General features: G+C 43.5%; 1 protein-coding gene across 2 annotated transcripts in view; it reads right to left on the bottom strand.

The window, feature by feature from the left end:
• The window catches only part of net1 (neuroepithelial cell transforming 1), a 31,852-nt gene extending 5,039 nt beyond the window's left edge, over window positions 1-26,813 (bottom strand). The window contains exons 1-3 of one of the 2 annotated variants that reach the window (XM_036944734.2): window positions 26,497-26,813; window positions 15,119-15,185; window positions 11,165-11,227 (exon numbers count right to left, since the gene is read on the bottom strand). In XM_036944734.2, the coding sequence (XP_036800629.2) occupies window positions 11,165-11,227; window positions 15,119-15,185; window positions 26,497-26,639 (273 nt within the window). In that variant the 5' untranslated portion in view covers window positions 26,640-26,813. Of the gene's footprint in view, window positions 1-2,728; window positions 2,986-11,164; window positions 11,228-15,118; window positions 15,186-26,496 lie in introns of those variants that run through there. The other variant, XM_021563733.3, reaches the window with a different exon arrangement.
• Between the last annotated feature and the right edge of the window lie 509 nt (window positions 26,814-27,322).

Below are 27,322 nucleotides of genomic sequence, written 5' to 3'. Positions count from 1 at the left end.
GGACCCCCGCTCTCAGCTGTCCAACACACACACACACACACACAACTACTCAGCATTATGGCTTAACTACAGCAAACGGACCGTGAGACTGGGACTGTTCAGTCACTCAAACATAGGAAGACAAAAGGCCTCATCATTTAACTCCCGTCTCCCAGAGTTCAGTGAGGTACGAGACAGGACGGTGCTGTGTTTGGACAGCCAGAGTAAAACTGATGTGAGACTCTAGACGAAAGACCACCAGTGAGAGATAGAGAGGAACTAACAGGCCTCGTCCTAAACAGGCACTAGAATACTGGAAGTCTCAGTCTTTTTTTTAGGAGTCACAGGGGGTGGTGTGGGGTTTGTGGGTACGAGTCGGAACAGGCCCTGGAGCCCTTGTCGCGTGAGAGAAGCATCACACCAGGTAATCCCGCTTCACTCCCCTGTACTGAGCGCAACTCTCCCCTGCCAATGCACTGGCCTGCTGCAAACAGCAGCAAACATATCAAAGCACTGCAGATCTGAGGTAATGAATTCATAGACTGAGAGAGACCTCTTCAAAAACAACCATAAATATAATGCTTCTCCTGACTCAGGATGAATGGGGTTTTGCCTTGGCTCAGCAAAACTGGGGGAACAGAGAGCCATTCAGGCTCCTCCTGGCCCCAAAAGCAGACCACAGCTGCAGAACAGATCCACCCCAGAGTCTGGTGTGAAAGCCACTGTGGCTGCAGCCAGCTAGGGTCATGGTCCAAATGTGGTCGGGGTCTTTGACCAGGACCGCCAGACAGTCCAGGAACTTATCTAAACCACTGTATCCCAGAGACAATAAACCGAGAGGACCAGCGCTGACCACATCCGAACCGCTCTGACAGTGGTGCGGTCAGAAAGGAATCCCAATCCTAAAACACAGGTCTGGTTTAAACCTCTCTAGGAATGTATTTTAATGGGCCTCATTACTGAGTGGAGAGAGGACCATAACAGCCACACTGTGTCCAACTAGTTCTGCTGTAAACCCCATTGGACAATGGAAACAGAGGGGGAATTTGCTTTGGAAATCAAGGGGTCTTCCAATGTAAACTTTGGAAACGTGTGTTGCCCATTGTGCCTTTCCTGTCATTTGGGGACTGGCCCTGGAATAACAAAGGCCACTAGTGCTGTTCTTTGTACGCCCACCCAGTGTTACTATCAGCTGGAGAGACAACATGCAGACTGATAGAAACTAGTCCTAGTCCAGGCAGTTTGACTACAGGGAACTCCCTGGAATACTGTTCAGTCTCGCTCCCTTCAGGAAGCCAGACACATCCGGGGTTTGTGCTGCTGGGCTGTATCGTTCTGTACCGTCTTTGGAACAACCCCCCCCCCCCCCTCCCCCACCACAGATTGAGGGACCATGGGCACTCACTCAAATCTTCCCTAATGTCCTATATTGGCCCCTTTTAATAACAATGCCCCTCCCTTCCTCCTCTCCACAATTATCCTTCTACTTCGTTATCTCCAACCAGAAAGCCAAAGGCTCATCAACTAAATGCATCCACTTTTTCAGCCGGCCCCCCCCAATAGCCCCTTCCTGTGCCCCTGGCCTCCCTTTGATGTAACCCCACATGTGTTAATCCCTGCTGGCTTGGCTGTCCTGTCCCTCTCTGCTGCATCTCTCTCTCTCTCTCTCATTACAGCATAGCTGATAGCAGGGCTCTGAGGGAGTGGAACGCCATGGTTTACCCTGGACTCCAACGAAAGAGCTCATCAAAGTATAACTGTGGGGTGACTTAGGTTTCCATACACGACTACTCACTTCATTGAAGAACTCAACTTCTTCTTTCTGATTTACCGACAATGTAGCCGCTGGCTTCCCCCTGAAACCCCTTCCGAAATATAACCACAAAAACCTTGAATGGGGGAAGGGAGGAGACTAGAGAAGTGAGTAAGAAAGGCTTCTGCTGACCAGTGGCTCTGTGTGAGTCAGAGAAGAAGAGGCACACCTGGGTTTTACCACCCCCCCCCCCTCCCTTTAATTGTGTGTGAGGAATGCTCTCAGCCTTCTGTGTGAGCACTCACACCTGAGAGCCGCTTCACTGCACTCACTCCCCCAGGGCTCGGAGAAATGGGGCTGGGGGAATCCCAACTGGAACATTTAAATGTGCAGTAATGTTGGCATTAAGTTCCAACTTCAAACCACATACATTCCAAGTTAGAATGTTATTGGAATGAAACATTTGGTGAGAAGTTGAAAACATGGTGTTGATCTCTGTATGGCTATTTGTCCCCTGCTGTTACAGTGCTGATGAGGTACTACTCAACCCCCAGGGATAGGATACATTACCTGTCTGGGCAGATAGATTCACACAAAAGCCAGCAAAGCTAAAGGGATGGATAGTTTTATGACCTCAACTTCAACCTGTTGAGCAATGTTCAGTGTGATAATATCAAAGAACAAATATGGTTCCTGCCTGCTCAAGGTTCTGCCAAAGACTAAACACACACACACATACCTTTCTAAGTAAGGTGCAGTGTTCAGGTGAGATACGAAGTATGTGACAAATACGCTTGTGACAAAGCTGTTGTTTACGGAGCATGTGACAAATAAAATTTGATAGCAGAGAACAGGGCAAGGTGCTGATTCACTCAGATCTGATAAGAGATCAGTGGCTATCGCAGCAGAGAACAAGTTCCTATCCAACTGATACCAAATGACAAAGCCAGCAGAAAGAACATACTAGATCAATCACTTCTTCTCCCAGTATCTCACCTCTGAGTCTTTGTTGCCTCGGTTCTGACAGTCTATAGCTTGTAGAGTCCGTTTGATAGGCACCAAGCTACCCAGTTCATCGTAAGCCACCATAGCGTTGAGTAAAAAAATCCAACAAGGTTTCTGCTATATCCAGTTAGTCTTCATTAATCCATATGAAATAGTTTTTTTTTCTCTTCTTCAAAATATCTTTGTGAGAGTAGAACAAATCCACTCCACACACTACTGCTCTCTCTTTCTAAACTTTGGTCTGAGGTGGAGTTAGGGAGGGGGCGGTTTAAATACTCCTTGGTAAAGGGAGGACCAAGCTCTCCAAACCCCTCCCACCATTTACGGGGGTTACTTTTGGAGGAATCAGACTCTTCTTGGAAGTGTGAAGGGCTATACAGGTGAAGCAGCCCGTTTGCTTTTTGTTGGAGACACACACACACACACATTAAAACAAAAAAGTGCTGGGAGAATTCCATGTAGGTCTGTTGTTAAAGTGCATGGAAAAGGAATGCATCATGTACAGACAGTATTACAGAACAATGATCTCTAAGAGTTCTGGTTTGAACAAGGCAGTAATCTGCCAGAGACTAAACGCACACAAACATACCCTGCTAAGATACAGTGTTTAGTGGAGATAGCAGAGAGAACAGGGCTAGTTGCTGATTCAGTCACAGATCTGATAAGAGATCTGTTGCTCTCGCATCAGAGAACAAGTTACCGTCCAACAATTTAGGACTGCACAATATGGGAAAATAACCTAATCCCAATTTTTTAACCCAATATTATGATTGCGATTTTACTTCCGATTTAGATCAAAACACTAAGAATCATAGAAATAAAATGAGTATTCCAATTCTATGGTTGGTGTTGTTTGTCATGACAACTACTGAAAAAGACAGGTACAGTAGATGTTGTGAAAGGGAAGGAACCCAAAGTGTCGGTCAGAGTTTCCCTGGAGACCCTTATTACATTTGAATATTATAATCATGGCATAAAAATAATTGAAAAACATTTTTAAAAATGCAGCCTCTAACAATATTGCAATTTCGATCCAAATTAGATTAATTGAGCATCCCTAACTCAGAGAGAAACTTGCTTCGTGTTTTTAAACTAAACACAATAGAGAAATGCCTTCTGAGCTCATACTGATGAATCATGTACAAAAGTAGGCTTAGAGGAATTCTATTCAGATAATTCATCATGTAAATTCCTTGAAAACAGCAGTTGTACATTTCCACCTATAGAATCTAGTTCAAACACAACCTATAAGTAATGAACCATCATGTAATCAATAACACACCTCATTGAGTGAGTAATTATGGCTTTCTGGTGTGAAAGGTGTAAAGTGCACCAGTGTTCGTGGTCTGCTTTAGCTAATGGCAGAGAGCTGTTACCAGGCTCTGATCAGCAGGGGAAGGGGAAGATCAATTAGAATATCAATAAGAGGGACGCACTCATTCACCTCCTTATTATATCACACACACACACACACAAGACATACACACCCTGTGTATTGAGGGCAGAAGTGTAGTGTGTGGGGTGGATTTAAATTAGGGGTGTTTAGTTCGTTATTACCCAGAATGCTAGTAGATATTATAGACTTCCATTGAGCTAACACTAATTAGCAACTTCCTTCAAACTGCACACAGAGACATAAAAATGGTATCCACAAGTTCATCAGACTCTGGGGAAGTAGATAAAGGGCTTCATTGACAAAATCCTAAAGTATCCCTTTAAGGGGGGGGGGGGGGGGGGCATTTCATCTGCACCCAGTTTAACAGTACAAAGAAGTGAGAAACTAAACTCAGGTCATTCTGAAGCAGAGTTTTAAAGTAAAAGACAAGCTTGCTTCCCTTTTCCTGCCAGACACAATCATGCTCCATCTGAATAAAAGTGAACTGAGACGTGATTAGAGATGTGAAAACACCTGTGGCAAGCCACTCAACCCTACACGTTGCTACATACTCATAACTGCTGCGCAAATGGACTGCAGATTCCAAGGTGTTGACTGTGTGATGGACTGGATAATGTGCTGAGGTGCTATGTGGTGGAAGGGATGTAAAACCTTGCTAGTCATTTAGCCACAGTCTGTGTGTGCTTGCGTGTGTGTTGAGCAAACAAATTAGACCAATGTGAAGGCTCGAATTCACCCTCCTGTGTCAATACTAAGGTGTGAAACAGGACATATGCAACTAAGCTTGTGTGTGTGTGTGTGCGGTGACAGAATTGAGAAAACACAGATGGGTCATTGTTGCTAAACTAAATGAGGACTGGCACCATGGTTGAGAATGTGTTCGTCAGGGCTGTCTGTTTATAGGTTAAATTGATTGTGTTATACAGACCAACAGGGCTCTGACAGTCTGGCATACATCACTCCACAAGCAGAGTCCACTCCACAAACTGACCCAACAAGTGGCTAGGATTCACAGCTCCGGGTAAGGAATCAAATGCAAATTAACAGCCCAGGGGGAAAGTCTGACTACATGTTGATTTGGGGGATGATTAGATTACTTGTGAAAAAGGGAGAGCAGTTTGCCAGAAGGGAGGATGGTGTGAATGATTATTCAGGTAAGACTGAATAATAATATTTACAAAATGTCTGTTTGCTGGAATATGAACCAGGAAACAGACAGTCTGGAGGAGATAGACTATAAAACACACCACTGCCCCAGTGTACACTTTCAGTGGAGAAAATGAAAACCTGTGTCTGTGAAAAGAGTCTTTATCGTGCAATCATCCAGACACAGGGAAGACAACACGGTGCATCTCAGTGTTAGTCACTCTGTGTGGGGAGACCTGAGGCTGAGTCACCACTCTGTCTGGTCCATCACCCGTGGGTGGGCTGTGAACACAACCAAACACAAAATAGCTCAACTTGCTGGGCCCAAACACCCAGTCAGCTGTAGGAAAGGTCTGACAAACAAACGTGTATTCACACACACTTACTTACTTACTTAATACTACCCTCTCACACACTTTACTATCCCCCCCCCCCCCCCCCCCACACACAGAGAGGCAGGCAGGAGTGAGTCACCTCAACCATAGCATTACCCTCTATTCCACCATGGTACCTCCCTGCCAGGAACAAACAGAGCCCTGGGGCTTACAGTTCGGACTGAACTGAACATGCCCTCCACACCAGCAGTACAGGAAAAGGCTAGTGTTTATTAGAGTTCTGGATAAAACATAACAGCCAACACTTTCCAAGGGGACTAATTCACTCAACAAGAGGTGGAACCATTGCCCCCTGGTGGTGGGAGTTTGGTGCAGGAGTTCAGGTACAACAAATGGCAGATATGGTCTGGAATGAACCTAATATTAGTGGATTATTCCTTCCTATATACATTTGGTCAGTGAGTCCTTATTTGAGCAGGCAGGAAGAGCATAGGCCTACGGGTGTTCATATACTATAATGAGTCACGGCTTCAGTGTGATCATATCAAGCCCAGGCACTGCCAGATTGAGTGGGCCAAGAGAAAGAGAAAAACAAAAACAGTTTCGTTTCTGATACACCAACTCCTGTATTGCCCCATTTCTCACTATTTGGAATTTGCCTCCTTTGTTCTCGCTCCATTCTTCCCATTCACTTTCCACCTATACCTGTTCCCCAATTTCCTGTGGTCTCCATTCCTCCCTCATTCCTCTGTCTTATTGCCAATCAACCTTTAAAAAAGGTATCTTCGGCAGCTATTGGAGGGGAGATGAGGACAGGGCTTCTAATCCAGCAGTGCCCCACTAAAACCATCACAGAGCAGCCATTAAACACAATACCAGCGCTAGAATTCACACCAGACAAACATCCCCTGGTTACTCAATAGTTTACTTAAGTGAGTTTTTCTCAGTGCACACAACCAGGGCTTCTATGGGTTGCTACCAAACAGTGTGGAGGTAACCAAGAACCACAGGTTTGTCATGACACATTCATAGAGAGCACACACACACAATCTAGCTAACCCACCAAGCAAACATGCAGAAGAGAAAAAAATGGGTGGTGAAAGAAGCTTGGAAAGTTACAACTTGTGGCTTCAGGTTTTTCAAGGAACCCTGATTCCAGCCAGGACTGGCGATACAAGTGTGCAGCATTTACAGCAAACACCTTCTAGTCAGCTACTCAACCCCCCTGCCCTGTTTTTATTGTGGCAACATTTTGGCTCTCCGGGCGAGCATGCAGGTCAAACCTGGAGGGTTGAGGGGGAGCAGAGAACTATGGAAGTAGCCTATTGTTCGTAGGTTGTTTACCTGCCTCAACCCCCTCCAGCTGGGCCAAAGAGCAAGACAGCATGGGGGGGTTGAAGGTGGATTTGGGGAGGTGTGCGGGGGAGGGATCTGGTCTGGTACAACAAGTTTGCGAACAGGCCGAGACTGCGAATCCGTAGGTAACCGCCCTGTCCCCGCCTATATCCCTTCTTCCCCAGAGCTGAAGATCCAAATCACGTTCTGCGCATGTGGGGGGGATTTACGCACACATTTTTGTGGTACCCTCCCTGCACATTTCTCACTTTCACTCTGGAATAATAATTCTTCAAGTTTTACCGGTGAAACATCCATGCACCGTCTGCATGCCAACTATTTGATCTCAATCAGTTTCACGAGGAGATACATTTAGCTCTTCTGGAGTTATACAGCGTTGTTCTGAAGTAGCCTACAGTGTGGTTTAGAATTATGGACAGTGGGCAGATTTTAGTGTAGATGGGTTATCAAACTGTAGCATGCCACAATCACCTTGAAATCTCATAAGAAATGAGGTGGTGTTTGTTTTACAGGAAAACTATAATACACTATAATACTCAGTTATGTAGAATACCATCATGATGTGATCTTGTATGCAGACATTGATTCAGCTTTGATCTAACTTCATTAAACGAGGACCATTCGCCAGGGTAGACTGTTCATCTAGCAGCCGAATGAGTTCATTTGACATTTGAGTCATTTAGCAGACGCTCTTATCCAGAGCGACTTACAGCAGCAATTAGGGTTAAGTGCCTTGATCAAGGACACAACGGCAGATTTTTCTAATCAGATGAATAATAATGTTCAATTTGTCACAAACCTCTATGACAGGCCACATTTCTAGTAAACACATACTTTATGACAGAGGAGTGGTTCAGTGAATCATTCCTCTCTCCATTCTTGCCCAACTTCGACTTTATGAAATATCACTTGGCAAGTTTATTGTAATTATTCCGTTCTTCCCCAGGGGAGCCGAATCTTGTTTTGATCGTGTTTAGTTTGAGTCAGTGAGTGGTTTGACCTCAGTTAGTCATACACTACAAGAGCCTTTAACCTTTGCTTTAATCACTGCACTGCAGATGTTTCTCCAAATGTGAAATTTAGAAGTGGCTCCAAACGTAAATTGTCTACGTTTTTTGGACACCAAGAGTTGCTCCTACTGCAGCATCTGCATCTGGGGTTGCACCACTGCTGTCTCTCATTCTGAATGGTTAAGTTAAGAGTTAAGGGCTGGGATAGAGTTCAAACAAAAACAACTCAACAGTTAAAAGATGCAATGTGCAGAAATCGTGCCGCCATTTGCTGGTTGCTAAAATTCAAATAGATGGCCTAATTTCAGTGACAAAACAAGAAATGTAGCCTAAACTGAAATTAAACTAACTATTTGAATTTTAGAAACCAGGAAATGGTGGAACGAGTTCTGCATATTTCACCTTTAACTGTATAGTGTAGAGAATCATTGTACCATTTAAAACGCTGTGACATATATTTTCAATAACCGAAAAGATTGTATTTTCATCTGTTTGAAGTTGGTGTACAAAACCGAAGGTAAAAGACACAAAACCAAAACATAAGAATAGGAAGCATAGAAATAGAGCATATGACAGAACTACTACTTCTTAGATTTGCTTTCAATGAAAATGACAGATCTAGAACTAACAAGGTTAAGGATAGGGTTAAAACAAATACATGTAAAACGACTGTTTAGCACTGGGTGGCTAACGCTCATTCACCATCTCCGTCCACAATGCCCTAGCAGGATTCTGAAGGCATCTCCAGACATCCTCGGGACATGGATGGACGTCCAATTTCGAAGTGAATCTGGCTGCTAAATCTCAATACACAGCATGGCGTCCTCTACTGAAGCATAGATGTACCTTGTGTTACCATAACTCTGATCATGAAGTGGTCATTCTGACAGTTTGACAACTCCTTGTTGACCAATCACCAATAACACAGTGGAAAAATAAGACTTTAATACCACTGAATGACAGACAGGATTTCGTCTGTATCCACACTTCCATTTCACTATAGCCCATCCCGTCATAATACCTTGTGATGGGATCATAATACCAGTCACTGATTTCAGGTGACTGAAATCAGTTCAACCATGAAAGTGTTGGAAGCTCAGGCACGGATCACAGAATGAATGAAGCAACAACAGAGACAAGGCATGTTATAATCTGCACCATGGGGCACTCTGTTCACAACGTTGATGTCAGCAAACCGCTCGCCCCCACACACAACGCCATAGATTGTGGTCTGCGGTTGTGAGGCCGGTTGGACTTACTGCCAAATTATCTAAAAGGACATTGGAGTCAGCTTAGGGTAAAGAAATTAACATTCAATTCACTGGCAACAGCTCTGGTGGACATTCCTGCAGTCAGCATGCCAATTGCACACTCCCTCAAAACTTGAGCCATCTGTGGCATTATGTTGTGACACAAAACCTCCAGCACAAGGTGCACCTGTGTAATATCATGCTGTTTAATCAGCTTCTTGATATGCCACACCTGTCAGGTGGATGGATTATCTTGGCAAAGGAGAAATGTTCACTAACAGGGATGTAAACAAACTTGAGCGCAAAATTTGAGAGAAATGCGCTTTTGTGCGTATAGAACATTTCTGGGATATTTTATTTCAGCTCATTAATCATGGGACCTACACTTTACGTTTATATTTTTGTTCAGTGTCATTTTATACAATTCTATTCATTTTGCAACAGGGTGGAGAGAAATGTTATCATTTTTTAATATCATAACCGAGTGAGACTGACTAACAAAATCAATGGGGGCCCCCTGGTCGTAATTCCTCAATGATAACAAGTTTAGATAGCTGACCACTAATCTAAAAAACGATTAGCCGACATGAGCTAATTGACTGACTATCAGTGATTGACATAAGAGAAACTGCTGATACACAACCACATTTTGAAATTGCACCTTGTGTATTCTAGTATTTTAACTCTAGAAAGTAGGTCGAGACCCCGACAGAGTTCCCTGGTATAGACTAATACATAGACCAGCCTATAAACCACCTAAAAAAAAAAACAATGCTACAGGACAATAACAAGTCTTTGTATATAGAGACTACCAGTAAAATGGCTCAAATCTGATTGAGCATAATGATGTAGGGTTGTTTATAAATTGTGATGGGCAAATCTCTTTAATGCACTACTATCAACAGTCTCATCAGACCACCCTCAGCTTTCGAGTCATTTCAGACCCAAGAATTTTACTGAAGAAATATGAAGCGATCAAAAAAACAAGATTAGGCTCCGCTGGGTAGAAACAGACTAATGTCCTCCATGTAGTCATCAAAAGTAAAAGTGTTCACTAGAAATGTGGCCTGTCATAGTGGTTTGTGAGAAATTTAACAGGGTACTATTAATCGTCTGATTACTCAGAAAAGTGCTTGTTATGTTTTGAGTGTGATAATTATAGCTCGTTTGTCCAAACATTAGTTATTAGGTTATTCAATTATTGCATCTGAGCTCCTAGACTGTGAGGCTTTCCTTTACCAAGTGTTCTACTCTGCTAGCCAGTACCTCACCTCACCAGGTGTGCGTTTCTTTCGCCTCCAGATTGAGTGTGATAATGAAACCTCTGTGGCAACAGAGAGCATTACCAAAGGGGGATTATTGAGAAAATCATCCCAAATTGGAATACTGGTGACAGGCCTGAGTATGTGAGTCAAACACCCAGACAACATTATAGACCCATATAGGAGGACGTTTTCCAACCAACGAGCCCTGATTGTCAATTTACTATAAATAATGATCTTAGTAGCTACAGTAGATTTGGTGATGGAATTCCCCAAACATGAGTTGATGAATGTTGTGGTGGTTGCTATAAACAAACATGGTCCTTATCTGGATGGTTTTCAGTGATATGCTCAAGTATCACAAACAAACAGGACAGGGCTAGACTTTGGATAGGCTATAGACCTAGCTTCTTCAGACCTCAGCCAAAGATATACAGAGGTCAGGAAACTGTCCTCCATGTTGGTACCAAATGATCCATTGCAATAACATTCTAAGTCTGGAATGCAATTTCCCGTACATTCATGAATGTCAGCATCTCTTGGGGACAACAACAGTTTACAGAACTGTGTGCATCACTTTGACAAACGGATCTAGGATCAGTAATGCTGGTTCAGGGCATCTATATTGTGAACTCAGATCAGTGTTATGGGCCGATTCATTGTGTGTTTTACCTTGAAGTCAAAGCTGCACAGGCTGACTGCATCAGACTCATTCTTCTCTCTGCACTTCCGCTTCTGGGGACAGATGGAAATGAGATTGTTATTTTTCAAATTTAGACAGATAAACTTACCCATATCTATCACACACACACACACACACACACACACACACACACACACACACACACACACACTCTCTCTTTAGACAGATAGCTACACACACTCATGAGTCTCTCCAATTCACACAAAACAACTACATCTAGTCTGGACTCCTGCTGTTCTCTGATGTTAGAAATAGTTAGACAAGAACAGACAACCACCACCCCTCTGCCCCATTACCCTGTCCTATCCTGGTCTCATAGGTTTGAGAATAACCCCAGTGAAGTGAAGAACTGCCACAGGGACAATGTTCACCCCTGCAGGTTCCATTGGGAACAGGAAAGGGTTAATGAAGCACAAGAGCACTTGAACACCTGGGGAGAAGACCAGCTGGCAGGTGAGATGAGGTCCGGCCCGGAGTTTGTGTGTATGTGACTAGGGTTGTAAAGGCTGGAGGAGCGCTGGCGTCGCCTGACTGCCGGGGCTCTTAGGGCGCTGTCATTAGGGCACATTAACCACAGAGGGAGTAGAGGGCCATCACAGGGCATTCAGGAAGTCGAGACGGGACCACGGGTGTGCAGAGTGAGACAGTATGTTGAGGTAGTTGTTTGTTATGAATAGTTAGTTTTGAAGGAGGTAAATGGGCATTTCTTCCTCAAACCTTTCCACAGTAAAGATAACTCCTTGTGTAACATAAAGACCACTCCTTGTGCAATATAAAAATAACTCCTTGTACAATATAAAGACAACTCCTTGTGCAATATCTGATCACACAAGGTGAGAAAATGTGAATTTGCATGGTTCATAAATTACAAGGGGACACAAGGGGCCTCCATATGCAATGTCCCAGATGAGAGAACAAGGCTAGATGATTAGCTAGCCTACTAAGGGGAGTTAGCAGTGCTTTGGCTAACAGAAAGTTACGCAATACTACAGTACAGCTCCTTATCAAGAGATTCTCATTTAGTGCTACAGCTGTTGAATACAGTAGTTACACACTCAGTCAGTTTTTTTAAAGGTAGTCTAATTGAGGCAGTTAGGACCTTTTCTGAAGCTAATGAGGGAAGTGGGATCAATCAATTAAACTCTTGTTTATAGTAGAGCTTGCGGTAAAAGGAGAGGCTGAAACTGGCAATCTGATCAAAAGGCTACAGTGTAGCCATTCATCAACTAGCTATAAAAAAAGGCTCATTAGCCAATAGCTTTAGACTAGTGTCTTTAATCAGCTAGTGACTGAACGACTAATAATTAAGCTGATCCCCATTCAAAAAGGAATTGAAGTGATTGATCAGAGAAAATAACAAGACATTAAAGAGTTTATCATCAGAGGGTTTAACTGCGTAGTGCTAGGCTAGCTGTTAAATAACGATGTGTTTCTGGTCAGTTTTTGATGAAATCATCAAAAGGGTGTGCCAGGTTAGATGGAATGTTTACACTGGACTAGAGGCATAATGTAGAAGCTCCTCAGTTCATGAACCTAACAAACTACTGCCGATGCAATGCAAGTCTGGGCTAGAGGGGTCTCCTCTTCAGAGCCTCCCCCAGACAACAAGGCTTGTGTGAGGGCAGAGTCTCTGTTGACTGCTGCTGCTGCCCATGCAAATTATACAATTTTACATTACCATGACATCATGGGCTAGGCTAAACTAACCTTTTAAACAAGCCTAGGCCTGAGCTTAGGCCTGAGAAAAAAGGGCATTCATGTCAGGTGGGATTAGATAAAGAACTTGGTGATATTTGTTAAGTATGTTCTGCTTGATAGAATTTTTTTATTTTTTTTATTTTACCTTTATTTAACCAGGCAAGTCAGTTAAGAACAAATTCTTATTTTCAATGACGGCCTGGGAACAGTGGGTTAACTGCCTGTTCAGGGGCAGAACGACAGATTTGTACCTTGTCAGCTCGGGGGTTTGAACTCGCAACCTTCCGGTTACTAGTCCAACGCTCTAACCACTAGGCTACCCTGCCGCCCCGATAGGTGAGAAACATCGATTGCACAGAGAGAGGGAAACAGTGAGAGAAGGAGGGAGTGGTAGAGGGAGGATGGGGAGAGGTGTAGAAAGGGTGGGGGTTGGGAGTGAGGCAACAGTGGAGTTCTCTCACGAGTAACACTGGCCTATTATTGTGCTGGCCTGTTTGTGTGTGTCACGTGAAAATGGCACAATAAAACCATGACCTGGTCAGCTGCCAGAATACACAACCTGGCTGGCCCTATGTAATTACCGGCACAAAGCAAAGTATGAGGTAGGTAGGCATAGTGTTAAAGAATGCCATGGACTCTCAAGAGATTCTAGAACAGAGACTATGATAATCAGTGGTCATACTTAGTACCCCACCTCAGTGTTTTGGTATGTGCTGGGTAGGTTTATGTTGATATCATTGAATTAGGGTGCTTGATCTTACACACAGGGACACACACATAGGCACATCAAAATACAATCTCAATTCCTAGGCACATAGACACACACACACACACACCTGTTTGAAGTGGGAACGTTTGCATGGAAAGCGATGCTGACTGACATTCTGTCTGAACACGTCGCTGGGAGAGACAGAAAAGCTGCCATCTCCCCTACTAATTACCTGCCTACATTCACACAACAGCAGTTGGGCTTTGCACAGAACTGGAAACCTAAATGATATTCTCAACATTACAGAACTGCCCTGAGGCCTTGCTAATGTAGTCTGAGATAATATGAAACACTACAGCCCCCCCCCCCCCCCCCTACCTAAACTGTACTATGCCTGCCCCAGCCTCCAGAAAGTCCCCTATATTCCCACATCAAAGCACAGGATCCTCCTGACCTTATTCAAGTTTCAAGGTAGAGATAAGAGGGGATGGGAGACAAAGGAGAAGAAAGGAGCCCACCGTTTGTCTACATTTCTCTCTCTTTGGGTAGATTTATAAAAGTTGAGATAATAGTGGAGTCATGGGGGGGAGCCTAGGCAACAAGCGCTATATGCTTTTAGTGGTTGAGGTAAGCATGCCAGTTAAAGTAAATTAGTGGAATCAAAGGCAACATTTGGCACGAGATGAAGAGCCTCCTCTCCTCTACCCCTCCCTCCCTCCCTCGTCCCTTCTTTTCATCTCCTCCTCTCCCCGGCTCAGATGAGTGATAGATAGGGTTTCAGCTGGGGTTCACTCATAAACCCTGGAATGCTCCAGGCCTTGTCGTTCCGTTCCTTTCTCTAATCTCTCCTCTCAACTCTGTTTCCAATCACTGATCACATTGAGGTCTAGGTTTTACTGTAAACAGTAGGCCGGCCAATCTGAGAGGAACAGGAGCTATGTTGATTCCATTATGTTGAAGGGGAAATAGAAACAGGAAGATTTTTCTTGTTTGTTCACTGTTGGGTCACTGGGTAGTCTGTCCTGTGCCTGGCATCAGCTGTGAGGGAGTCATGCAATTAAAAAGTTCCTGAATAGAGGATCAGATGGACCTGCAGAATGCTTACGTCACCTCTCACTCAGAGGTGATTGCGAGTTGCATGAGCAAAGTAAGATTTAGTATGCAGTCCAAACCTCCCCTCAAAACCTTAAGACCAAAGTGATTCAGTCATTTGTCATTATCGCTTACTAATAAAGGACTTTTTCCTAAACCTAAGTGCACAGAGTCAGTATCTGTGGTCCAAGTCAGAGGAACTTTACAGCTTTGAGAATGAACAAGTCCATTTGCTTCCGTGTCAGTTTAAAAACACCAAGGCCAGATTTGAAGCCAAAACAGACAGTTTTGCACAAACAGGCCGGATAGCCATAATCGTCCCAAACAATGCCAGGATAAAATGTGGAAGATAGTGGAATGAGCCAAGGTTCTGTGAGGGAACAGGGAGACACAAAAACAAGAGCTGGATGGAGGCTGTACTCACCAGACTGAAGTCCCATTGAGGTCCAGGGGTGAGGAAGGTGAAGGAGCTCCCTCTTCTCAGTCCAGGCCTACAAGATGAAGATGGAAAAAGAGCAGGAAATGATTGCTTGTTCAACTAGTACAATATGAATAACACCATACCCTACACCCTAATTCAAAAAGGTGACACTACTAAGACCTTTACATCTCAGGGCACGAGATGACATAACACCACCACAACACCAGCAGGTAACAACCACACAATACAATGCCGCATGCAAGAACGCAAGCTCACCCCTGCCTTGTGAACGCTCAATCATGGTAGTGCAGGAAGTGCCTCAAACACAATAACTACTTCAGTCATCCAGTGCCTTTCCCAAAGACCCGTGCTCAGGTGCCACCGTATACATCTGTGGCACACGGTGCATGGGCTCTGGTACATACCACAGCCTGCTGTAGCCATAGCGATGTCCCCTTCTCTGCATCCTCAGACAGCCAGCTAGGATAGACACCCAGCAGAGTAGATCCAGTCAGAGAACTGTCCTTCACCCCTCACTCTCTGTGCAGCACCCACAGGGTTACCAGGTCTCCAAGATGTCCTCACAATACTATTGTCTCTCCATCTATAGGACAGACAGCCTACCTCTCTCACACGTGTAAGAGGAGGACCCTACCCACCCCTTTCCTAATTGGGGAAAGAAAGCAACTGTTTCCCCCTGTCAGAAGTTTGTTTGCTGAGAGCCTGAGCAGGGAGTGCTTTAAAAAAGAAAGATGAAGCAGTCCTACTGCCCCATTCTGGTCACCCACAACCTAATGGAACCCCTCAAATACAATACTCACCCTTATCAGGTTATCATCAATGATTAAACTTCTGATTATATTTAAAATGATTGATGATAACCTGATGAGGGCGAGATCTGTATAAGGGATTTTTGAGGGATTGCGTCAGTCTGGCCATTAGAGTGGGCTAGTTTAGGTCAGATCAGGACAAGTTGAGAGCTCTTAGACAAAGCGCAATCTATTCCCTCTGTCTGACTAGACGATTACCCTTCAGACAGGCACCCTGTCAGCACATCTAAAAACCTCTGTCAGTCTTTTGAGACAGAAGGATTGGATTTCTATTATTGCCCTGTCACACGCTGATAACAACCCACATGAGTGACGATAAAGCCAAATTGGACGGCTTTCAAAAAGACCAGTTTCCACATTGTTTGGGTTTGAGTTCATGTCAAGGTGTTACTTAGATGAACACTCATATCTTCTGAAACCATCAACAATATGTTCAGATCATATCTGAAAACAGATTGGTGATAATGGTCTTTATATATTGAGAAACCACAAAGGAAATTAAAACCTCTACAATCCTAACATTCTTTCCTTGATTCCTTTGAACCACTTGTCTCTAGCATGTGTTCCTCTTGTACTGCTGTTACTGGGCCAAGTCATTCCGTTGGCCTGCCTGCCTCGTTGCTACAGGTGGCATTGTGCACAGTGACACAGCACTTGTCTATAGTGAAGGGCAGACTGCACTGACCACAGCTGTGGTGCCACTCTACAGCTTCCTATGTGGTCTGCACCCAGAAATCGGTACTGAACGACTAGTAGTGGAGGCCTGGCGGACAGTGGAGGAATTCCCTAAGAGTGAGTGAGTGAGTGAGTGAAAGAGCAAGAGAGCGCGAGAGCAAGAGAGCCAGGGTGCGAGAGAAAGAGAGCCCGGGTGAGAGAGAAAGAGAGCCCGGGTGCGAGAGAAAGGGAACAAGTTTGAGAGCACAACTGTGAGAGAAAGAGAGCACGAGTGTGAGAGAAAGAAAGCACGAGTGAGAGCACAAGTGTGAGAGAAAGAGAGCACGAGAGAATGAGTGTGAGAGAAGAGAGAGAAAGAGCACGAGTGTGAGAGAAAGAGAACAAGTGTGAGAGCACGAGTGTGAGGGAAAGAACAAGTGTGAGGGAAAGAACAAGTGTGAGAGAAAGAGAACAAGTGTGAGAGAAAGCGAGAACGAGTGTGAGAAAAAGAGCACGTGTGAGAAATAACAAGTGTGAGAGAAAGAGAGCACGAGTGAGAGCACAAGTGCGAGAGAAAGAGAACGAGAGCACGAGTGTGAGAGCATGCGTGAGAGAACGCATGAGAGAACGAAGAACATAGGGAGTTCAGACAAGTCAAACAGGAAGAAAAATATAGGACTAAAAGGTGCAAAGTAGATTGTAGGGAATAAGGCCAAGGATAAAGAGAGTGATGGAAGAATCAACAAGGAAAAAGAGACAAAAAAAAGCTTAGACTATGTACAGACTCAGTTAGCATAGCTTTGCTATTGAGAGAGGCAGACCTGGCTCTCAAGAGAAGACAGGCTATCTGCACACTGCCCACAAAATGAGGTGGAAACTGAGCTGCACTTCCTAACCTCCTGCCAAATGTATGACCATAGAGACACATATTTCCCCCCAGATTACACAGACCCACAAAGAATTCAAAAACAAATCCAATTTTTATAAAGTCCCATATCTATTGGGTGAAATACCACAGTGTGCCATCACAGCAGCAAGATGTGTGACCTGCTGCCACACAGACAAGCAGTGAACAGAAACACCATCGTAAATACAACCCATATTTATTTATTTTGCCTTTTGTACTTGAACTATTTGCACATTGTAACACTGTATATAGACAGAATATGACATTTGAAATGTCTCTATTCCTTTGGATATTCTATGAGTGTAACGTTATTATTTGTTTATTTTACTTGTATTTATTATCTATTTCACTTGCTTTGGCAATGTAAACATATGTTTAACATGCCAATAAATCCCTTTGAATTGAGCGAGAGAGACCTGGGCAGAAGAGAGAGTTGTGTCTGTGTGGCACTGGGAGATGTGAAAGGTCACTACAGGTGGTCAACAGACACCACACTCCTCCGCCATCTTACCCCTTTACATCATGAGGACTGTGGTCAGTGACACTCATGGTAGAGACCATACAGCCATTATGAGCGAGAGACCTACGCACAAGCAGTGCTGCTCCTGCATGAGTCAGAACCACAGCCTGAACTGGATGATGGGTTTGACTCAGTATTCAACTGAACGCACCATAAGGTGGGAAAAAGGAGGGAGAGTTTAGTTACTGGATCTGCTGTGGCCTGGAGGTGAGGAGGATGGTTATGAAGACTCAAGAACGCCCCTAGGGTGTGTATTAATGTGAAACAAATCTGAAGAGACACCAGTAATAAGTACCCTGATAGGTCTATCAACAGTATGCTATCAGAACGTCTCTGTTCAGTGAGACATTCCTGTCCAATAGACATCCCAGTGACATCTGGCAGCCAATGAGCTCATAAAGTGAGGTGATGCTTTGTGTTATTCTATGTTCTGGGAACCGGTGTGTTCTGTAGACAGCAGGAACACTGAGGTATGCGAGGTGATGAATGAAAGCTATGCTGCTACGCTGTGACGACCTGGGTGGTTCTCTGGTGTCCGCCTGGTGGTGGTGTCTGAGGAATGCAATGGAGCTTCACAGGAACACTAGATAATCACAGTAGCTCCCTCAGGAGAAGCCAAGGGATGGCCAGAGCAGGGCTATTTCTCAGACAGTGGTCAAAACATGCAGGGAATGAGGCTGGAGCCCAACACAGGTGTGTGTGTACAACAACACACATATCACCAGCAGTCCTGTCTCTCATTCTCCCCCTGGCTCATCATTCTAGACAAACACAGTAAAAAGGTGCATTATGTAATAATGCAGAAAATAATTCCTGTAGAGCTCCTTTAATGCAGAAAATAATTCCACCCAGAGACTGGGAAAGGTGTTTGCTAACAGGATTTAGGCCTAATCATGATGTTTTGGAAGGTTCTTCCTCTCTGATGCACACGTTGTACAGCAAATGACATCAACGTTGTATCATCCTAGAGTGGTTAGGCCAGCATTGCTTTTACTCACATTTCTGACCCACACACACCAGATAACAGTCACACCTGACCTTAGCCTAAATCGATTATTTCAGATTCTGTAATGTCGATGGGATGTAATGTTGTTTAGAGGGCCACAACCGGACGATGCTGGGACAATTGAGCGCCGCCCTATGGGATTCCCAATCATGGCCGGTTGTGATACAGCCTGGATTCGAACCTGGGTGTCTGTAGTGATGCCTCAAGCTCTGAGATGCAGTGCCTTAGGCCGCTGGGCCACTTGGGAGCCTGGGTCATTCAAATGAAAAAAACATCCCAATTACAAAACAAATTATTATTTTAGACACAATTTCCTTTTATCTGACCTTATGTGTCGACCGGATGTTTAAGGATGCTGACCTGTTAAAAAACAGAGATAGCAATGTGGTGCACCTGACAGACTTCATCATAAAAAACCCTCCGAGTGTCTGACTGTGCATGCCTGAAGGTCATTTACTCTGAAATCTTTACCTGGGGCAAGAGAGTTTTTCCAGGTGAGAAATACTGGATGAGTGGAGGCCAGGGGAGCGGGAGGTGGGGTGGTTGGAATCAGTTTTACATAACCTAACCTAACAAACAAAGGCAGGGCCTACTATAATGCCTTTCCACTGACTCACAGCACATACAGCTCTCTCACACTGGCACAGTGAAAGTGGCCTTTGCCCCAAAGCTGACTACTATGACCAAGTGAATACGAAGTGACATCAATCACGTATGCATAAAAAGGCCCCACACACCAGCACAATGGCTGGTATCAGCTTTCTGAACAGCTCATCGTGGGTTGGAAACGTGACATTGGATACATTACATTGAATACACCTGAATGCTATTGTTAAAGGGTCTAAAAACTATAGATGTTTTACAATCTAGGTTTGTATGACATTATATAGTTAGTTGTTTATTTTTCTAGAACAGTACTGACCATTCTGCTCCCACGACAACTGTCCATTGGAAAAAGGGACAAAGGTCGGTCCCTGGGGCTTGTGATTGGAAGTCACAGGCAGGGGTATGATTCTTACTCAGAGGTAGACCTATCTGTTACACACTTCTGTGGGTGAATAACACCTGAATAGGCTGGAAGCAAGTCAGAAAATGTTGACATAATTGAGGCTGAAGGACAGTGAATAACGATCGAGACAGGAGCACGCGGCTCAATAATCACAAAGGTAACATGCAATCAAACACCTATTACCTAGTAATCCAAAGTCCACTGAGCAACACTCTCCTTGTTTTCCTGCAGGGTTGGCTATTGGGGTCATATTTATAGTCACAGTTTTCCATGTTTTCCCAACAGTGGGCAGGGGCCTTTTGGCACAAAGGATGGAAAGCCTACCAGTGTGCCACATGCCAACATCATATTTCTCAGTACTGATTACCCCAAAATAAATTTGACTTTTGGCTCTCTGTCTGCTGTCTGTCTAAAACTGAAATAATACAAGTTTGATTTAAAGGCCTGGGGAAATTTATGAAGACTATTTGTGTCATAAATTGTATACTCCAACAGGAAAGATAAAAAAAGTATAAACAAATCAAGTATTTTCTTCCTTACAAGATGTGGAACCGTCGAGGTTGAAGTCAGACGGGAACACTATCTTTATGAGACTTTGAACAAGAAGTGCAAAGTCCTTTCATGAGACATATGCTGTTCTGTGGGCCAGAGAGATATGCAGAATTCAGCAAAAATATTGGTGTACAACGTAAAACACCAAATAATGGATGCAGAGCAGAATTAGGCCGATACCCGCTAATTATAAAAATCCAAAAAAGACACGTTCAATTCGACAACCACCTAAATGGAAATCGATTCCTTAACCTTACATAACAAAGCCATCACCTACAGAGAGATTAACCTATAGAAGAGTCCCAGGGCTCTGTTCACAAACAAACAGACCACACAAAGCAACACAATTAGACCCAACCAAAACACGAGAAAACATAACAATAATTAGTTGACATATTGGAAACTACTAACAAAAAAACTGAGCAAACTAGATGCTATTTGACCCTAAACAGAGAGTACACAGAGGCAGAATACCTGGCCACTGTGACTGACCCAAAACAAGGAAGGTTGACAGGCAGACCCGGCTCCCAAGAAAAGACAGGCCACCGTAGGCAGACCCGGCTCCCAAGAAAAGACAGGCCGCCGTAGGCAGACCCGGCTCCCAAGAAAAGACAGGCCGCCGTAGGCAGACCTGGCTCCCAAGAAAAGACAGGCTATGTGCACACTGTCCACAAAATGAAGTGGAAACTGAGCTGCACTCCCTAACCTCCTGCCAAATGTATGACCATTTAGAGACATATATTTCCCTCAGATTACACAGACCCACAAAGAATTCGAAAACAAATCCAATTTTGATAAACTCCCATATCTATTCGGTGAAATACCAGTGTGCCATCACAGCAGTAAGATGTATGACCTGTTGCCACAAGAATAAGGCAACCAGTGAAGAACAAACACCATTGTAAATACAACCCATATTTATGTTTATTTTCCCTTCCGTACTTTAATTTTTTGCCCATCATTACAACACTGTATATAGCCATACTATGACATTTGAAATGTCTCTATTCAGTCAGAATTTGAGGGTATTGTTTACTGTTTATTATCCATTTCACTTGCTTTGGCAATGTAAATATATGTTTCCCTTGCGAATAAAGCCCTTTGAATTGAATTGATAGGAAGTCTAAACGGTATACTTGGCACGTCCCAACTCTGACAAAAACTGTCAGACTGGCTTCTATCCCCAGACCATCAGGCTGCTCAATAGTCACTAGGCAGCTCCCTGCTACACTCCCCCTCCTCCCCCGGACTACCCCCAATGGACATTTATCATTGCTACAGTGTAAGGGGCAGCAGGTAGCCTAGTGGTTAGAGCGTTGGGCGAGCGAATCCCGAGCTGACAAGGTACAAATTTGTAGTTCTGCCCCTGAACCCACTGTTCCTAGGCCATCATTGAAAATAAGAATTTGTTCTTAACTGTAAAGGTTACATTTTTTAAATAATAATTATGTAAAGTATATAGTATTATTTTTTATATTCCTGTTTCATTCACTCTTACCCCGCCCCCACAGTTGTAAATGTGTATATATTATTATCATCTTTATTTTGTCTCACTCAATTATTTTTATTTATTCGATTTTTTAAATGACCTGCACTGTTGGAGCACGGCGCATAAGATTTCCCCTGTACCCGGAAATTACATCTGCGTCCCTACACATGACTAACGTGACTAACAAACTATTTATCTATCATCCAAACACCCACATCTATCATCCAAACACCCACACCAACTGTTATTCGTGGTTACTTGATTAATTTGTTGGCATTTACTGCCACCTTGTGGTCAACTAGTGTGTATGACAGTATTGCAGCATACTGTCCAGTAGTACACAATTATTTGCAGTACTTGCTATCTGTAACCGACTGTCTGTTTAAAAGTTTACAATTACGGCATGTGCTGACGCAAAAGGATAATTAGGTCCTGACGGGAACATGCAAAAGTAACCAGCTAAAATAGTTTTCCAAGGACTTGGAATATGCAACCAGCACTACCTTCTAACTGCAATATAAATGTGTTTGCTTGTTTAATTAAGGGTCGGCTTTCCGTTAACGGGACAGTTAGAAATCATGCAGCGCGTTATATCAAGATCACAGATATTAGAGTAACAACAAATGTTGGTACATAGAAGTGTCTTATTATTAACAAGAATTTAAGCTTTCAGATGATATATAAAACTGCACTGTCCAATTTACAGTAGCTATTACTGCAAAAACATGCCATGCCTGTTTGAGGAGAGCTCCTAACAACAAAACAGGTTGGATAATTTCACCTCTGAAGGTGAAATGTGTGCTTAGAGCAAGATTTCAGAATGTATCATCCAAAGGGTCCCAGAGATAACATGAAGTCTTGTTTTGTTAGATACAATTTTTCATATCCTAAAAAGGATCGTTAGTATATCTTATAGGACACCATATTTGGTCAGAGAGTGACGCCTTCATTGCACGTCGATGACGCGGGCGGCCATCACTTGAACGACTGTATCTTTGTCAAATAAGCCCCAATCGGGGTTTAACAAAGCTAGCTAGATAGCCAATGGGAGACTTTGATGACAGAATTTGCCCATGAAGGACTGCCGCGCCACCTTCTTGTTCAAGTGAGCAAGGCACAACAAGGCGAGTCCAAAAATGTATTGTATGCTGCTGCATAAATTATGTAATATGCCAGGGAGATATGTATACTGTAGCTAAGAATGTAATACTAATGTATATTGTGTAGTAAGATGTTGGTAGCCTGTGTTCTTCACCCTATTAATTTGGTCTCCTTTCCCTCCATAACAGCCTACTGTTCTGACTTGGGGGTGCACATGTAGCCTATAGCCTGTTTTAGAAAAATGTCATCATTGAATATTGTAAGCGCTTTCATTGTCTGCTTATATGCCCCCTTTATTTATACTACAGTTCTGACTTGCTGTACAGGGAAAATACTGTAAGAACGGCCTGTTCTGAATTCTGTTGCTGTACATTTCAAAAGTGCTGAACAAATAGTTATATTGACTATGTCCGTCCTAGCTCATTAATGTCTTAATCGAAATTACAGATTGCCTCTTATCCACATTTGTTTAACCAAGTCAGCCATATTAGCTGTCTTTTTTTTGTTAAAGGCAGTAAATGAGGCTGAATGAACTGTTTCGCTGACAGATAAGTTGTAGTTGATATTCAGGGGTTGGGACTGCATTTATTAGTGTTGTGGCTTTGCTGGCATGCAAATATTTTTTTTTTTGTTCAGGTTGCCCCACCATCTCAACGGCTGGCCATGCCTTCCTCCTGGCTACTCCAACCTCGGCCAACAGCTCCACCCCCCCCCCCCCCCCCACACAGCTACTCGCCCAAGCCTCCCCAGCTTCTCCTTTACCCAAATCCAGACAGCAGATGTTCTGAAAGAGCTGCAAAACCTGGAGCCGTACAAATCAGCTGGGCTTGACAATCTGGACCCTCTATTTTTTAAACTATCTGCCGCCATTGTCGCAACCCCTATTACCAGCCTGTTCAACCTCTCATATCGTCTGAGATCCCCAAGGACTGGAAAGCTGCCGCAGTCATCCCCCTCTTCAAAGGGGGAGACACCCTGGACCCAAACTGTTACAGACCTATATCCATCCTGCCCTGCCTATCTAAGGTCCTCGAAAGCCAAGTCAACAAACAGATCACTGACCATCTCGAATCCCACCGTACCTTCTCCGCTGTGCAATCTGGTTTCCGAGCTGGTCACGGGTGCACCTCAGCCAAGCTAAAGGTACTAAACGATATCATAACCGCATCGATAAAAGACAGTACTGTGCAGCTGTCTTCATCGATCTGGCCAAGGCTTTCGACTCTGTCAATCACCATATTCTTATCGGCAGACTCAATAGCCTCGGTTTTTCTAATGACTGCCTTGCCTGGTTCTCCAACTACTTTGCAGACAGAGTTCAGTGTGTCAAATCGGAGGGCATGTTGTCCGGTCCTCTGGCAGTCTCTATGGGGGTGCCACAGGGTTCAATTCTCGGGCCGACTCTTTTCTCTGTATATATCAATGATGTTGCTCTTGCTGCGGGGGATTCCCTGATCCACCTCTACGCAGACAACACCATTCTGTATACTTCTGGCCCTTCCTTGGACACTGTGCTATCTAACCTCCAAACGAGCTTCAATGCCATACAACACTCCTTCCGTCACCTCCAACTGCTCTTAAACGCTAGTAAAACCAAATGCATGCTTTTCAACCGTTCGCTGCCTGCACCCAAACGCCCGACTAGCATCACCACCCTGGATGGTTCCGACCTAGAATATGTGGACATCTATAATTACCTAGGTGTCTGGCTAGACTATAAACTCTCCTTCCAGACTCATATCAAACATCTCCAATCCAAAAATCAAATCTAGAATCGGCTTTCTATTTCGCAACAAAGCCTCCTTCACTCACGCTGCCAAACTTACTCTAGTAAAACTGACTATCCTACCGATCCTCGACTTCGGGATGTCATCTACAAAATGGCTTCCAATACTCAGCAAACTGGATGCAGTTTATCACAGTGCCATCCGCTTTGTTACCAAAGCCCCTTATACCACCCACCACTGCGACCTGTATGCTCTAGTCGGCTGGCCCTCGCTACATATTCGTCGCCAGACCCACTGGCTCCAGGTCATCTACAAGTCCATGCTAGGTAAAGCTCCGCCTTATCTCAGTTCACTGGTCACGATGGCAACACCCACCCGTAGCACGAGCTCCAGCAGGTGTATCTCACTGATCATCCCTAAAGCCAACACCTCATTTGTCCGCCTTTCCTTCCAGTTCTCTGCTGCCTGTGACTGGAACGAATTGCAAAAATCGTTGAATTTGGAGACTTTTATCTCGCTCACCAACTTTAAACATCTGCTATCTGAGCAGCTAACCGATCGCTGCAGCTGTACATAGTCCATCGGTAAATAGCCCATCCAATTTACCTACCTCATCCCCATACTGTTTTTATTTATTTACTTTTCTGCTCTTTTGCACACAAGTATCTCGACCTGCACATGACCATCTGATCATTGACACTCCAGTGTTAATCTGCTAAATTGTAATTATTCGTCTACCTCCTCATGCCTTTTGCACACAATGTATATAGACTATTTTTCTCTGTGTTATTGACTTGTTTATTGTTTACTCCATGTGTAACTCTGTGTTGCTGTCTGTTCACACTGCTATGCTTTATCTTGACCAAGTCGCAGTTGTAAATGAGAACTTGTTCTCAACTAGCCTACCTGGTTAAATATATTTTTTTTAAAACGCTAAAATCGCCACTGGTTACCACCCGCCAGCATGGCATTGCTTATTAATCAGAAACAGCTGCAAAGTTACTCCTCTTCATGATAGATGCGCCAAACAGCCTTTTGTGCTCTTTGGTGGGACAAAAATACCATCATCCATTGGATAATTTGTCAATTTATTTATATATGTATTTATTTATATATAAATACATCTCAATTGTATAAAATTGTATAATTACGTGATATGACATCATTCCGCTACAAGATGAATGGTTTTGACCATTCATCACACTCGCCCTGCTTTGATAGGTGTAACGTTATCGATAATGAAAAGACACCGGTGAAATAAAATTCAAGGAACTTATAGTAAGTAACATGTCATTTGCGGCGTGCATGATCATGAGCAAAGTCATCAAGCCTATAATTTCACTTCCCTTGTGAGAACCATGAGCTGGGCTGGGGTGTAACAATGACAACTTACTCGAATTGTAACGTCAGCCAGGCACATGCTAGCCATCGAAACAAACATTCAACTGACGTAACTAATATTATTAGCTATCTAAATAATGTTAGCTAGAGTCTGTTGGTAATACGTTGTTAACGCCATATAAATAGTTTACACTTATATTCGTTTCATCCCCTGCACTCAATAGTTAAGGCCGCGTTTGTCTCACCTTGATTTGCTATTGTTATTTCTCTCGGGAGATGTCTCATCATCTATGGTGAACTTCCTCTTCATGTTTGCCTTTCTCTTTGGTCTGTCATTCTGCTTCTCTGGTATCGAAATTTGAACCTGTGCTTCACCGGTTTCCTCCATTTGAAAGGCAGAACCAGAAATCAATGTTAAAGGTGAGAATAATAGATAACTATTTATGAAAAAATAATAACAGTAGACGGATGTTTGAAATTCTTTGAATATGGCGGAAATCTGAACAATGACCAATAAGGAAAGACCTGAGGTTCTAGTTGCTAGGCTATATGGTTAAATGGGAGGGGTCATAACATAAACAGACGACTCTGGGCGGGGCCAGCACCTCTAATAACAATTGGAAATGCTGTTACAATGAACTTGCTTCTATTATCTGCACAAAACAACCCTTAGACACAATTAAATATCAATGCACTCTACCGTGTTTTTGTATTGTAATAGACTAATGTTGTGCATTTCTGCCCTCTTTGATATTTCAGTTCAACAAACAGTTGTGTTCTGCAAGGATTTAAAATATTACATTTATTTTTTTATTTTTTTTATTTCACCTTTATTTAACCAGGTAGGCAAGTTGAGAACAAGTTCTCATTTACAATTGCGACCTGGCCAAGATAAAGCAAAGCAGTTCGACACATACAACGACACAGAGTTACACATGGAGTAAAACAAACATACAGTCAATAATACAGTATAAACAAGTCTATATACGATGTGAGCAAATGAGGTGAGATAAGGGAGGTAAAGGCAAAAAGGCCATGGTGGCAAAGTAAATACAATATAGCAAGTAAAAC

This window comes from Oncorhynchus mykiss, chromosome 15 (assembly GCF_057628025.1).
Source record: "Oncorhynchus mykiss isolate SJ-2025 chromosome 15, ASM5762802v1, whole genome shotgun sequence".
Classification (NCBI taxonomy): Eukaryota; Metazoa; Chordata; class Actinopteri; order Salmoniformes; family Salmonidae; genus Oncorhynchus; species Oncorhynchus mykiss.
The sequence above is the reverse complement of the archived record's forward strand: the minus strand, read 5'-3'. Positions and strand labels throughout refer to the sequence as shown.